Genomic DNA, 14,848 nt, shown 5'->3' on the forward strand with positions numbered 1-14,848 from the left:
CGCTTGTAGCCCATGATTGAACCAACATCGCGGGTACAACGCGCTCGCGTCCTCTCTTGTCACGGCGCGCGTATTCCTGCAAACTCAATCTCTACTATCCCTGATCGAACGTATACTTGGGTCAGCGTAAAAATCCGGCTATCTCGATTTAATAATCGTCGATGTCATTCGAGTGGTTGGTCAGCAACGATCGCGGCTACGCTTCGCCGCGATGGAGAATAAAATTTGGCCCCTACTAAGCGGGTCGACGATTAATTCAACCGGAAGATTCCTCTGCCGCGTAGAAAATTTTTTCTCTTGCCTCGTCCCTTGTCAGCGAACGTTTACAGGACGCAAGGTGGACCCGGTGTGTTCATCGGATCGAGATCTGTAATCGGCCAACCGTGATCCACCGCACCCGGTGACTTGTTTCTAAGAAACAATGTAGCTTTGTGGATACTCGACTCCGATGATATCGGTAGGGGAACTTGTTTTTCGTCTCGCGGCAACTTCCATCCGAGTTTTTACGTGTCCTTCCTTTCTGAATCCATTAGCATTCCGACGGTTTCTGCCAGCTCTTTCGATATCTTGATCCGTTTCGGTTACGTCGGCGTGGATCGGTTCCATTCGACATAGTAATTCAAAGAATCATTTCTAATAACGTTTACCACCTAAAATCTCTTACGTACGACGATCTCAATCTGCCAACATCCGCGTACGATCTTCCCTGGAAGCAACATCTATCCGCCAAGCTTTAGAAGGATCGCGCAATTTCTGAAACATTCCTCGTGTTGGTCCACGTTCGGGAGAACGCTGATCGTACAAAAACCGACGATTTTTCAAACGTACCGGAAACAGGTACGAAAATTGTGTGCACGGCGGCGCATGAAATCGCGGGAGACGTGGTCGTGTAGCGTGTTTATCGACACGAACGTTATCGCGGTCGGATCTTCCGCGAAGAGCAGCAGTCGTTCGGGTGGTACCAATTTGTCGTTCCTTTATCAAGCGTCATCTGATGGCGACCCGACACCGCGGCCGGGGAACCGAATGCAACGTTACCTTGAAGTGACACCGGGCCCACAATGGGAACAAAGCGGCGTCCAGCTCTTTGCCGGGGTTTTGTTTCATTCCGCGGTGGACAAGCCGCGTTATTTGTCATGCATTTTGACCCTCGCCGATTTCATCTTGGATATTTTTCTCTGCCTCGCTCGCTGCTCACGCGCGAATTCTAAAGGAGCCTGGTTACCCTCCCCTCGCACCCGGTCGCCAACAACTCTGCCAGGAAGCGTTTCTTACGAGAGGAGAGTAAGTATGCTAACCATAGCGAAGTGGTAAGCGATACAGGGTGGCTCAGCGGGTGTAAGTTTCGAAGATTGTTCAAGAGGTCGTTCCGAGCGAATAAATATGCGATCGCAGTTTTCTCGGTTGCGCGGTGTCAGCGCCACTAGTTTCTTTTTGCTGACTCATCGAGTGACCGATCGCTGACTGTTAAACGCCACGCTTTTGTATTGAGTTGGCAACTAAGTGATTGCGGATTTTGTCATTAGGTGGTACTGACAAAATCCGCAATCACTTAGTTGCCAACCCAATATGTACCAATTAGACGTCTATCGATGGAATTGTAGCGACGTCTGCTCAAATCTAAGAATAATTTTTGATATATCGTCGAGTGTCCCAGCGATGAAAATGAATCTAAATATACATCGTTCGAACGCATTACGTGTTACCGTGTATCGTTTGGATACCGAAAAGTCACGCGCGTCCGAGCTAAACATCGAAAACAATGGTATAATTATGTATTTAAGAGTGCGTATTATAATTATTTAGAATTCGCACATCACGAATATTTTACATTAATACATACATACACGTACGTTAAATACATGGAAACGAAGATGTGGTTATCTGTATAACTCGAGTTTAATAATTTCCTCTTACGTAATTTGAATAGCCGGCGTTCCCTGTCGAAACGAAAGTATCGATAAAAATTGGCCGTGCGATTTTCTCGGTGTTTCGTGACCGAGCAGGTATACATCACGCTCGAGAAGAAACACAGTCTGGAAAATGAAGTACTCGAATGACGCGCGATCCCATTCGGCGGAACCGGTTCAGGCTTTGTTCCGTGACCGAACACGAGAGCGGTCGAGTCAAGCGCCTTAAGAATTGTTTCGAAGATTAGTCGGCCCCGACGACACGATGCCGATAAAATTGCGACCGCTTTCGTGACCGAGAAATCGTCGGATCGCGTTCGAAAAGCTCTCGAAAATTAAACGACCGAGCGTGATTTCCTCGCGAGATTGCGCTCCATCTCCTTTCCACTTTTATGCCGTTTCGTGATAGAGAAATCCCGCGGAAAACGAGCCTTAAAATTAAATGCCAAGCGTCTTTAAATGCTTCGTAAGTCCGTGTACTTTGTAGCTTATCGTTACGAGTGCCGGTAACTTTGGTCACGCCATACAACTGTTCCCTCTGTTGTGTGTTATACCAGAGCTTTACTAGAAAGTACAAGTTTGATAAGTGGAACGATTTATTTTAAGCAATGCATTCTCCCAACAATGTTCCAGCTGCCACAAAAAACTAGTCAAATACGATCAAGCTAATCGTTTCAAATTGCCCAAGACGCGAGATTTTTTAAGATTTGTTCGTAACACGTTCTATAGTTGAATTAATCTGCTTCGTAACCTGTGATCGCGATCACGCTCCAAGTAATGTTATCGAATATAAAAAAATGGCCACAATAATACGCCTATTAATCGAGCACCATAAAAATCGGCGCCCCGACATAAAGCAACGTTTCCTTTCGATTGTCGATGGATGTTCGATCGAGGCGAAGAAGAGTGACGCGGCCAAATCGGCGAGGGGCACGCACACGTGGTAGCCGCGGTCTCAGCCTCGAGGTACCGCTTAATTGGCATATCAATCCCGGAGAAAACGGGAGATAACCGCGTCGGCGATGCGGCACAAGCGATCGAGGTCCCGCAGGTTAATAAAGTTACACAGCGGCTCGCGGCCGGCGATTAAACGTTTCGGCTGACGTTCGGGCCGCGTCGATTAATCGAATATGAAAAATCGCGAGCTCGAGCATAAACGGTGAAACCTGCGGCTGGCGAACCTGTTCTTGTTCGACTTATCCTGCAACCGATACTGCTTGCAAGTAAATATGTACGTGACTGTATGCGTACACCATACGGAAAAAGATAATGGTACGATACTGCGACAGGGACCTAAATGACGAACTAAACGTTTTCTAGCACTTTAAACGGTAAAATTTCGTGCGTTCTTATAGGTGCAAAATACGGCTTAAGATGTTCCATTTGGCACGGTCACCAATAATTTTCTACCGCGGTTACTAAAATAAATTTGTTTTAATCGTCACGATGTCTAAAAGTGTAATAACATCGAACGATAATTTGCATAGAGTGGCGACAGAATCGGAGTCGCGGTTTCCTCGGTATCGTGGGTAGAAGTCAAGTACGTAGTACTCGAGATCGAATCATCGGACAGATCGGTATCTCCAGAGTCCGCGGATTGTATCCATATGGCGCCGCTCCGTGTCGTAATGACTTTGTAACGACTTTATAGCAGATATATCGGTGGCAGGATCGATGGTTCGCGACACGGCCCTTTGTAATGTTTGCGATAGCGTGAACACTTTATAAGACAGTGACGATGGAGCGTAATGGACGAGGAATTTACGGTTGGTATTGCCTTTGATTTGATTTAATCGGGACAGCTGGCTGAATAAAGGTGATACGAGATACGTGTAAAGTACAAGGAAATGTTCGTAGCATGCAGCGACGTTTTGCAATTGCAACGATTCCTTCGTTATTAGATTAAACGCTAACAATGTCTCGTAACTTACGATAAGTTTGATTATCCTGTACGAAGTTCGAAATTGAATATTAAATATTAGGATTATTTAAAATAGCAAAGCCTGCCTTGCTGTATGTAGAAACAACAGGAACCGAAGAATGCTTTTAGAAGACACTGTAAGTGCCAAGAGACAAATTCATGAAAAAGAGAAGTGTATCTGTACAAAAGCCAGCACGTGTCACATCTTAGTTGTAAGGAAAACTTGGATAGATGACATAGACAAAAGCCAGGAAACAATTAACTGCTGTTTATTCGCACTAATATCTTCCTCTACGTAGACGACATCTTCTTGCGTTATTTAAATATTTAGAAAGGGAAATTTCACTTAAATTCTACGCTACGGAATAATCATTGATACATAGAACGTTTTGTCCAACTTTGATGCTGGCAACAATTTTCCTTTTCTACAAGAGCTCTTCCACTTAGCAGCAATGGCTGCCACAAAATATAAAAGAAGAAAAGGTAAACGCCTGGCTGCCGAAGAATTCCAAAAGACGATTAACCTCCGTACGCCGGTTAACCCCATGAGACACCCGTTTCGCATCGGAGAGGAGCACGCTAGCCGATCCTAAAGTCCTGCAGAGGACTGCGAGCGGGCGACTTTCGAAAAGGGTAGGACGTTTACGCGCACGATAGCTGGTAACGAGCAATTGGCCGGGGCCGTTTTGTCGGGTTGGGCTAAAAGCGGGAACAGGCCGGCGGGCTATTTTTCAGTAATTACCGGTATCACGCGACGTCGAAGGTGTTACTTGGTTGCAAAACGCTATAACGCGATCCGGCTTCCTCCTTGACCCGCGTGTGCGTTCCCTCGCCTCGCGGACGGCAGTTAACCGAAGCGAAACTTGGAAACTGCCAGCCGGCTCTCCGTCGCCTCGCATGACTCCGATAAACGATTATGCCTTGGTAAACGGGGCGGCGCGGCGGAGGGTCCGACTAACAACCAGGTTGCTTCGTTGGTTTCTCACGACGCCGTGTCGGCTTGCGCTGCTACGAACACCCTCGTCACACCGGCAACGATGTCGCGGTTTCGTCGCACTTCCTCATCGGGGTGTCGATGATACTCGCTTGAAATCCTGTGTTATTCAAACTCAATGAGTTCGTTTGGTCGTGGCCGAGCTATCGAAAGCTCAATTTTATTTTTGTAGACGTAAAAGGATGATTGTAAAAAATTCCGCTCTATTTGTTCTGTATTTTACGTGGAAAAAGAGCATTTGCTGTTATACAAAGTTTTATGCATAGAGTGATTGGAGAAATTAATTTACACCAGGGAAATCGTATGATTTTGTAAGAATGAAAAACTAAAGGACAGAAACTATCGTTAAATAGATCGAAATTTGTTTGCACAGCTATTTCTTAACTTTACCTGAAAAGGATGTAAAATGGTTTCGTGTATCGAAACGATCATCGCGCGTTACACGGTTGACAGACGATCAGCGGGATCGTGAATCGTGAACGACCATTTGATTTCGAACGCGAGCACGAAACAGCCGAAACCAATCCACGGAACGGATTACGTTTCAAGACTGGAAACACGGCACGATACACGCGCGGTCCTTTGATCCCATGGAAAAGATAAGCATGCATGAACAAGCGACGACGCGAGAAGAGGGGCGAGAGGACGCGCGGATGGCATGCGAGCTTTTCGCCTTTGCCTACGATGCACACCGGCAAAGTGGAGCGTACATAGGCGATTGGCGGCGCCCCTCTCTGTTGCGGTCTTCCGCGGCGTCACGCATCGTCAGTCACGCCGCAAATCCGCCGGATCCGCGATCTCGCATCGGCGTGGCCGCGCTTCTGCAAATTGATTGTAGACTGCCAACCCATCGGGCACCGGTTGTCTCTCGTCTTTCGAGCGGCAGCAATCATTTGCAAATATGTACTACCTTTTTGCGTTGTTCGCGCCAGATCGACCAGACTTGTCTTCTATCGATTCTCTTGACGGCCGATCGTTCAAGGAAGAGTCGGTTTGTTAATCCGATGTCTCGCGATTTATCTGCGAACGTACGCGACAAAATACGTTTCGACCGTTTTCTATTATGTCGATGTAGAAAAATATTGAAATATGTTACCTATACGTAATTAACATTAAAAAATTCTGCCTGGAAAAGTTCAGCATTCGACGTAAATCTCGCTGGAAAGGAAATCTAGCTTTGTTAAATCAGAATTACAGGTGAGCGTGTATGGCGTTGGATTATAACTAGTAACTCGCGATATAACTTACGATTGAGTGGACTATGAAACCGAATGGCCGACTCAAATTCTCAGAATATTAACTCGTGTTACTACGATTCTCAATCCGCCAAATATATACAGCCTTTCCTTCGCGAACGAACGAGCAGCGGAATACCTCGGAATCGAATAACTAATATCGAAGGCCTACTTTGTAACCGCAGGTATATACGATCGTACGCGTTTTTCCCCGGTTATGGATGAAATCGACCTCAGAGTCTAGATTAAGTTCTTTCCCTCGATGGATCCTGCGGACGGATAAAAAAGTTGTTGGCATCCGACGAAATCGATCTGGCGGCCGAACGAAGATTGACCGATTTCAGGCAGACCGAGCGACAACGTGTACCAACGTGCACGTGCACCTCTTTAGTGGTTTCCATTCCCTTCGCATCTTTCTTTATCTTCGATCTCTGTCTCTTTCCTTTCATCTCGTTCTGATTACCGAGGTGTTTACTCGACTGTCAAAGTACATCGATTTGTTAGAAATGAATATACGTTTGGAGGATGAAACGAGGTGCTTGAAAATGCCACGGAACGTTGAATCGCGGAATGACGAGGCAAAGATCCTCGTGGTTTAGCTTGGTGATAGTTTCGAGTTGTACGCACACGTTGGATTAGCCTCGTTATCACAGATATGTTTCTATTTTAACACATTCGACTCTCGATTGCAAATCTCTCGCTACCTCTAAACCGATCGAATCTCCGTATTCTATGCAGTTTTCTCATCGTTTAATCCCATCGGTGGAGCAATGGAGCGGCGCGCAGCGAAGCGGACACGCACGATCGGCTTCTGACGCGGTCGATCGTCCTTGCCGGCATTCCCCGTATTAATTTGCCGGAGCGTGCATGGGACAAAGCGAGCAAAGAGACACGGTGTGTCGCCTCGGACCGATTGGCCGGCGATGATAAGAGGGACGGCGTCCCACGGTCGGCTCCCTGTTCCGCCTGTTCCTCCTCATCATCGTCCTCGTCCCGCTCCTTTTCTGCCCCCGGTAGGCAGACTTCTTTCGGGAGGCGTTCGTTACGGATGGCTTGGCTACCCGACGACCGTCTTTTGTGCCGTCGCCGGTCATAATGACACCAGGCAAAAACTGTCAATGCTGCCGCATATCGGCTTCCATGCATGCATTAGCTGTACGAGGCGTTCTTCGGTTCCTTTGCCTGGTTGCTGATGCTTCTTCGATTGCTTGTGTCTGTTGCCTCGCACATAGACAACGTTATTGCGTAGAGAATCGATCAGAAGCAGACAAGAAGTATATTTTTAAAGCGATTCGTTTTATTATAATTGTTTTTATTATAATCCTGGAAACACTAGCTTCTCCCGTAATCGGTAAACACAACACGACGTAAATATCTTTTACCGGACGATCTTCTCAAAGTTTTATTCCGAAACTAGGTTTTTGCGATCAGTTATCCCATTATTTCGTCTCTGTTTTCGCGTTTTTCGATCGAACTATCGGTAATCTGAGGTGGTATCTACCCGACAATCCCATTATATCTCGCAGACTGCACATCGATTAATACTGGCAGGAAGTTCGCTCAGACGTTGATCCGCACCTTAGTCACGCGTTACGCGCAGAAATTAGATGACACAGGCATCTTTTCGTAACGGTATACATGTACCGCGCCAATAAGCCGAGGAGGCAGAAGGAAGGTATTGTCGCATTAGACGTCGCGCAAGAAAACGCATTACAACGAAACTAATAACGAATGTAACGGGACGCGTGTGCACGCTTCAACATTGGCATTTTTTAATCTCGCGAGCTCGCAGGAAGATTGGACTCAAGTAGAACGAGCCATATCTCTTGTCTGATTGCAAGTGAAAGAAAATGCTAGGGAAAAAAAGGTGAATGGTTCACGGAGGACTGGCTCTTTAGGATCGTGTTTCTTTCGCAAGTGCAACGATGCGTGTCCATTTTATGACACGAAGCTGGAGCCCTTTCTTTCTAACGTACTTTGTTAGAAACTAGAAACGAATCTCTCTTTGCTCTTTTTTGCCCTCTTTCCTCTTATCCTTCCTTACCTTCAAATCACTTGATATTTGTACGATTACGCGTAGAAGTTTTCTCCTCGCAGCACCTTTTTACGAATATTCTCAATAACCGTTTCGCTTCCTGCGTCGTTCAGCGTGGCTCAAGCTCTTCCTTTGTGTCACAGTCGCGTCGCATCGTGCCAAGGAAAAACGACAGCAAGAAGAGGATAGATCGCGCGTCGATTTCTTGCAGATCGAGCACGCGGCGATCGCCATAGCAGGATCTTAATCGGCGTGCAATGGATCTTCTTCCCTGCATTCTTCCTCCGTTCAATGTCCCATAGAAATCACGACGATCGTTGGATTACCGCGTCGAGATGTGGTCGTGGTTCCTGACCACGATTTTCCAGTTTTACCCCTTAAGATGGCGAAGAAAACAGGTGCGTCTTCCAGTTACAGAAACACGTAGATCAGTAGCAGCGATTATGCATCGAGTTTATCCAGCGGTTGCATAAATTGCTTTACAAGCAAAACTTTCTTTTCGTTGGCAAGATTCGATTCGAACGGCCGTACACCGTCAGCGAAAAAGCAAGGCATAGCAAAGTTAATTAGCGAACGCGGGACCGCGGACGCACGCTCCAATCGCGAAAACCGTTTTCCAAGCGGTTAACTCGTCTAACAATCGATAAATTCGCTTCGATTCTCCACGGTATCGCTTTCTATAGTCATCGTGACTATGAACAACGAACGTTGCAAGTATCTTTGTTCGTCGAAAGACACGCGAAACAGATTTCGAAATTTCGGCATAAATATTTGTGTTCCTCGTCTTAACGTTTCGACGTTTTCGACGGTGGTCACGTATGCAAAAAGAAAAATAAGAAAACAATTGGCCGAATAATACCGTTCTGAACAGAAAACTACATATAACAGTTTTAGTACGTGCCATAATACCGTGTTCTTTTATTATCGTCGGTAACTGCGAACAAATTTTCTAAGATTACAAAATAATGGAAACCGGTTTGTGACGTCATGGTCGTTGAACTCGACTCGATGTCGACCACGATATTAAATTGCAAAAAAACATATCAGTATGCTAAAAGGCATATCTTTGACCTTGGAATTAAAGCTACCTTGGACTTCCTTTGATGCTTTAATTTATAATCTTGTCGATTCCGATATCGGCAAGCGTATTTCTTTCGACTTTCCCTTGATTTAATGTATTCTACCTCTTGGAACGCGCTTTGGAAACTGTATCGAATTAAACGACGGATCTCGCGATAAGATCGGTTCAACAATAAAAACACCATTCCACATTAATTACCCTTCTCGTTCGTGCGGATCTGCGTTGCACGCGGCGCGAATTACATACTCCTCGCGCTTCTTAACGCGACGTTGCGTTCGTTTTTTTTATCGCGATACAAAAGGGAAAGTTCGGCTAGTCCGACGGTGTTGGTCAACCGGTCGCCTGCACGGTTAAATTGTGACAGGATGTTCGTAAGAGATTCCACGAGGGTCTTGCGTTTTGCTCGAGGAGAAAGTTGCAGCGGTGTTACGCTACTTTTTTTTTCTCTCCTCTCTGTCTTACTTTTTTTTATCCGTGTAATATTACAGACTTCAAATAAATCCCTGATAAATGATTAATGCGTTATTTATCACTTACATATCGATGATCTGGTTCTCGCTAAACCAGCCGAAGAGCAATAATTTCATCTTCGTTTCTGTCACCATTTTACAGACGAGAATGTCTGCGAGTTTAAAAATAGACTACAAATCGGACAAAATTCAACGTACCGTAGAATTTAAAAGCAGCAAACTCGAATCGACTTTATTTTTCTAGACGATCTCTCGACTCGAGTCGTTTGCTAGCGCGAACGGTCGGTACAAAGCGTTTAAAAAGCGGTCGCTCACGATCGAGATGAATGACGAAGTCGCGACAAGAGAACAGGATCGAGAAGATTCGGTCGTCGCGCCGTTCAGCGACATCGACACGACAAGGCTTGCGACGTCGTTGGCAATGGTGGCGGCAGGCCGATTTTGACAGTCGCGCGCTGTCTCCTCCATGATGAATGAACGACTCGCAGCTCGATCGACGTTATCGTAAATCTTCCCGACTCGGGCTATTGTGAAGTCGCTCGTCATCCGTTTCGGTCTTGTCGCGCAAGCACACGCCGATCTCGAGCGAAGTGAGGTCAGATCGATATCGAGACTCAAGTCGGCCGAACTCGATTTGAATTCCGATTAAGACCTCTTATAATGTTCGGAGATGTCGTACAGGCCAATGAAATCGACATGAACCGCGCGGTACCCACGACGGGATGATTTCTTGCGTGTCTTCTCCTCTTGCGGTCGATCTTTACTTCTTTAATCTGTCTTTTCGATTTTCAATTAGTAAATTGAATTGAACAATGAAAGTGAAATTGATAGGTGAAATTGAATATTAGCTATTTCAGTGGAATGATATTGAAAGACAAAGATAGGCATAAATTCACGTGTTATTTATTTGCATCTTAATAATATATAACATGAATATTATTCTATCAATTACGTCTATTATGATGTCTAACCCCTCATCCCATAGTTGCTGTATTACACCTGTCAATCAAAACGATAAATTACAATTAATGATCAGCAATTATATCTTTGCTCGTAGAATACAAAAAGTGGTCATTAACACTCGCACGATCATCGTTTACATTATTCCTACATATTTCTCGTATATTTCGCGTCTCTAAATCAAAAAGTCTACAATATCTACGGGTCGTGTTAGTGCGAGTGTTAAATCGCCGGATTATTTCTCGAATCAGGTGAACCTACATTTTAAAACACGCGCGAGACCACTGACTCGGTCATACGGCCGCCCAACATTCGGCTTTGTATGGTGTCGACCACGTTCTCCTTTACTACGCGCATTGGTTCCTCTATCACCAGGTTCGCAGGTCTCACTGCTGCGAGAACTCTTGGGTTGTAGAACTGCATTTGAGGAACATTCACGTAGGACAGCATCTCCGGATCCGACATCATGAAAAAAGAGTTGGATGGCGAAACGACCACCTGCTCTCTGTAAGTTGGTACCACCGAAGCAACGTCCATGACTACTTCATTTTGCACTGGCGATGAAACGATGATTTCTTCCGCCACGGGCTTGACAACTTCCCGGGTGATTGTTTCGACGACTGGATCGCTCGACACCAACACAGATTCCTTGACCGAAACCGAAGGTTGTTGAACGATGTTCACGTTGGTTTGCGCTGGCACAGGTTGAGCAGATTGAATAATCTCCGTGAATGACGAACTCGGCTGAGCAATCACGGCGGCGCTAGGTTGTCCCTGGATAAGGCTCAGAGTTTGAACAGGCTGTCCTACTGGCTGGATGCTGAGAGTTTCGACAGATTGCGCTCCAGATTGGATATTGAGGACTGCAGACTGTTGAGGATTGGATTGGATGCTGACAGTTTCGACAGTTTGTGGTCCCGATTGAATATTGAAGAGCTGAGCTGGTTGGCCATTGGATTGAATGCTAAGGGTTTCGACAGTTTGTGGGACGGGCTGAATATTGAAAAGTTTAGTTGGTTGACCATTGGCTTGGATACTCAAGGTTTGAACTGGTTGTTGGATGCTGAGAGTTTCGACAGTTTGCGGTACGGATTGGATATTAAGAAGCTGGTTTGGTAGTCCATTGGCTTGGATACTGAAAGTTTGGGTAGGTTGTTGAATGCTGAGCGTTTCAACAGTTTGTGGTGCCGGTTGGATATTAAAAAGTTGAGCTTGTTGACCATTAGCTTGAATGCTTACGGTTTCAACAGCCTGTGGTACCGATTGGATGTTAAGAAGCTGAGCTGGTTGACCATTAGATTGAATGCTAATGGTTTCGGCAACCTGTGGTGCTGATTGAATGTTGAGGAGCTGAGCTGGTTGACCATTGGCTTGAACGCTCAAGGTTTGGACAGATTCAGGCTGTTGGAAACTTAGGGTCTGCACCGATGATTGTCCCGGCACCTGGATACTGTAGGTTTGAGTTGGGAAGAGCGCCTGAGGCTGATTTAAATATAGCACCGACTTCTTAGATCTCTCCAGGTCCTTCACTTCTTCTTCCAACTTCAGGATCTCCTTTTCCAAAGTTTCTTCTGTCTTCGACGTTGGAACAGCCTGGGCTACTGCCAGGCCCGCAGCGAACAATGCGAATATTTTCTTCAGATGCATTTCTTCTGATTGTTCTTCGGTGTCGAACTGTGTCGATCTTGGCGATCAGGCTGCTTTTTAAAGAGATCCTCGCTGTCATCAGGCACGTTTGACATTGAGATACCTCACGTAATGAAAACACGCACAAGCGCTGATACGCGAGATCGCGGCGTTATCAGGTCACGCAATGATACGCGTTTGGTACAAGTGTTATACAATACACAACTTTTGGAATTTATGTAACAAAAGAGGATATCTCTTATGTATTCCTTTATTTCTTTTCTCTTGTTGAATAATTGTTATCTCATAGAGCCTCGGAACGTACCACTCTACAGTTGCGTAAGATATACGTGACACGTATATTCGCTATCCGTAAACAAGTTTTACGCAAACTTCGGTCTATACAAAAGTAAAATCCGGAACCTTGAAATTAAATTAAATTAGAGTTAATAGTTAATTTAGAAACATTCGAAAAGAAATAAAAGTTGGAAGTATAATTCAGCATGCGATTAATTTCATCAAAATTTAATTGTACGTGTTTTTATAACGAACTGATATCGAACTTTAGAATTGCAATAAAATTTCAAATTCGCTCTCGTAAACCAGAGCAGAACAAAGTAGAAACATTCGATCGTTCCTGAAACATCTTCTTCGATTTCCACTACTCACGACCACGAGTCTTTCCTAAAATCGTTTCACCTAATTCTATCTATTTATAGATACCTTTGATTCAGATGGTAATCGTCTAACGTGGAACCGCCAGACACCAAGGTTAGAAGTTTGCCGGCTGTCGATCGATTCGAAACAGTCGTGCAACCCCCGATCGTAACTCGGCTGAAATCGCGTTCGACTCATCCCCGTCTCACAGATCATCATTTTCTCCCTCTTTCAACCCCTCTGCTTCTCTCCGTGCAATTTCTTTCTCCGTAAGCAACGTTGGTATTTCCAGGACGCTGATATTAACGACACCCGGTAGATCGTAATTTTGTCACCCGACGGTAGAAAGAAGGAAGGGGTTGGCGCGCTAAGAAGCGGCGCCGGCTAATTGCATGCATTTTTAACGGACGATACGTCGTAATCGGCGCTGCCGGTATGATGGAAACGCGAGCATAAAGCTTTACGCTCGCGGCACCCTGGGGAGAACGTTCGAGGGGTCTCGGCTCGACTGCGCCGTTTTTATTTTACCGTATGGTCCTGTGGAAAGGGTGAAACGGTAACTGCGATACTTACGACCGAGCAGAAATTCCTAAAGGGATCTTCTTTTTCTCGTTCTTCCTCTTTTTTCCTCCTGTTTTCGGCTGTGACGGCTTCTCGTTGGAGATTAGCGCAGACCGTCGACGTATCAATTGTTTTAAACGGATCCAAGGTTTTAATGAAAAGCAAAGCGGAACGAGGGGACGAGAAGTGGAATAACAAGGGTTATGGTGAACCATTTTCTGGAAAATTTTGGTGTCTTAAAGACCAGATGCTTTCTAGACTTTCTCAGAATTCGCTACTTTATATCTTCGATGTAGATGTTCGTTAATTCGCATGCGTTCAATTTACGAGGTTCCACGATCGCCAACGAACTATATAAATCGCGTCGCACCTATTCAAGGGGATTTAATGGACATTGATGTATCGACGATTCGGGACGGGCGTCCACGTGGCGTGATTAACGCCGACCTGTCCATACGGCCGAGAATAACGGCTCACGGCTTTCTGGTGTCCCCGCGGTGAGATACGCCCGGACCTCGTTCACCTCAGACGATCGGCTCTCGGTGTCGGCCTCTTTCGCGAGATACTCGTGTCGAGTCTTCGACTTATCGACCTTATTACGTCGCTGGCCTCCGGGCTACCGTCTGCGGATCTCTCTTCCAGACGAACAGATCTCCAGACCGGTTGCCGAGCTTCAGTTTCGCGACAACGGAAACAGGCGATTCTTTTCTACTTTCGATTGCGTAGATTATTATCGTTTAAATGTCGGTGACAGATTGTCAAAAACAATACTGCTATCTGTTTGGAATAAAAAATCGGACAATCGCTCGCTACGTACGTCCGTCAGCCGTAACGCGAGTCATCGTCGTTAAAGCAACTTCCTGTTTCCGATTTCCAACCGATTGCAGAAAATCCAGCGAGTCACTACCGCGCTGCCTCTCCTAAGACCCCTAACCGAGCGATCGCTCTGGCAAACGACACGTTTGACAAGTCTCGTTGCCGCTCGTTACTCCTCGTCGACTATGTCATTTGTCTCCGGAGAATAATCGACCAATCTCTCCGAGCTTCACGCGCGAAACAGAAAGAGGAAACACGGAAGAACACGAAAGAAGAAGGAGAAAGAAGGACAGAGGGAGAAGAGAGTAATGGTGCTGCTGGTGCGCGGAGTCAACGAGAGGGCCGCAATTATGTAATCGCTGTGTCATTGCGTTTGAGTAATTCCATTAGCTAACGTGCGAGAGAGCAAGTGAGGAAAAACGCACGTCGCGAGCTGTCGACCCCGAGCATTGTGCGCTGGGGTCACGTTCTCACCTCCGGTAACTGCAAGGACCGCCATTTTTGCTCGCTCGCGCTCTTTCTCGGCTCTGTAGCGGTCGAGTCGATCGTTCAGGCGATTTTAACGCCTTGTCTGTCGAGTCA

General features: G+C 45.9%; 2 protein-coding genes across 2 annotated transcripts in view; one reads left to right on the forward strand and one right to left on the reverse strand.

Moving 5' to 3' along the window:
• The window catches only part of LOC126915243 (girdin-like), a 178,811-nt gene that overhangs the window by 41,733 nt on the left and 122,230 nt on the right, over positions 1-14,848 (forward strand). The window lies entirely within an intron of this gene.
• LOC126915246 (uncharacterized) lies at positions 10,528-12,295 on the reverse strand. Its single transcript, XM_050719732.1, has 2 exons — positions 10,868-12,295; positions 10,528-10,645 (listed from the first exon to the last, which is right to left on the reverse strand). The coding sequence occupies exon 1, from the start codon at positions 12,251-12,253 to the stop codon at positions 10,871-10,873; it is 1,383 nt and encodes a 460-aa protein (XP_050575689.1). The 5' UTR covers positions 12,254-12,295; the 3' UTR covers positions 10,528-10,645; positions 10,868-10,870.

Source organism: Bombus affinis, chromosome 4 (assembly GCF_024516045.1).
Source record: "Bombus affinis isolate iyBomAffi1 chromosome 4, iyBomAffi1.2, whole genome shotgun sequence".
NCBI lineage: Eukaryota > Metazoa > Arthropoda > Insecta > Hymenoptera > Apidae > Bombus > Bombus affinis.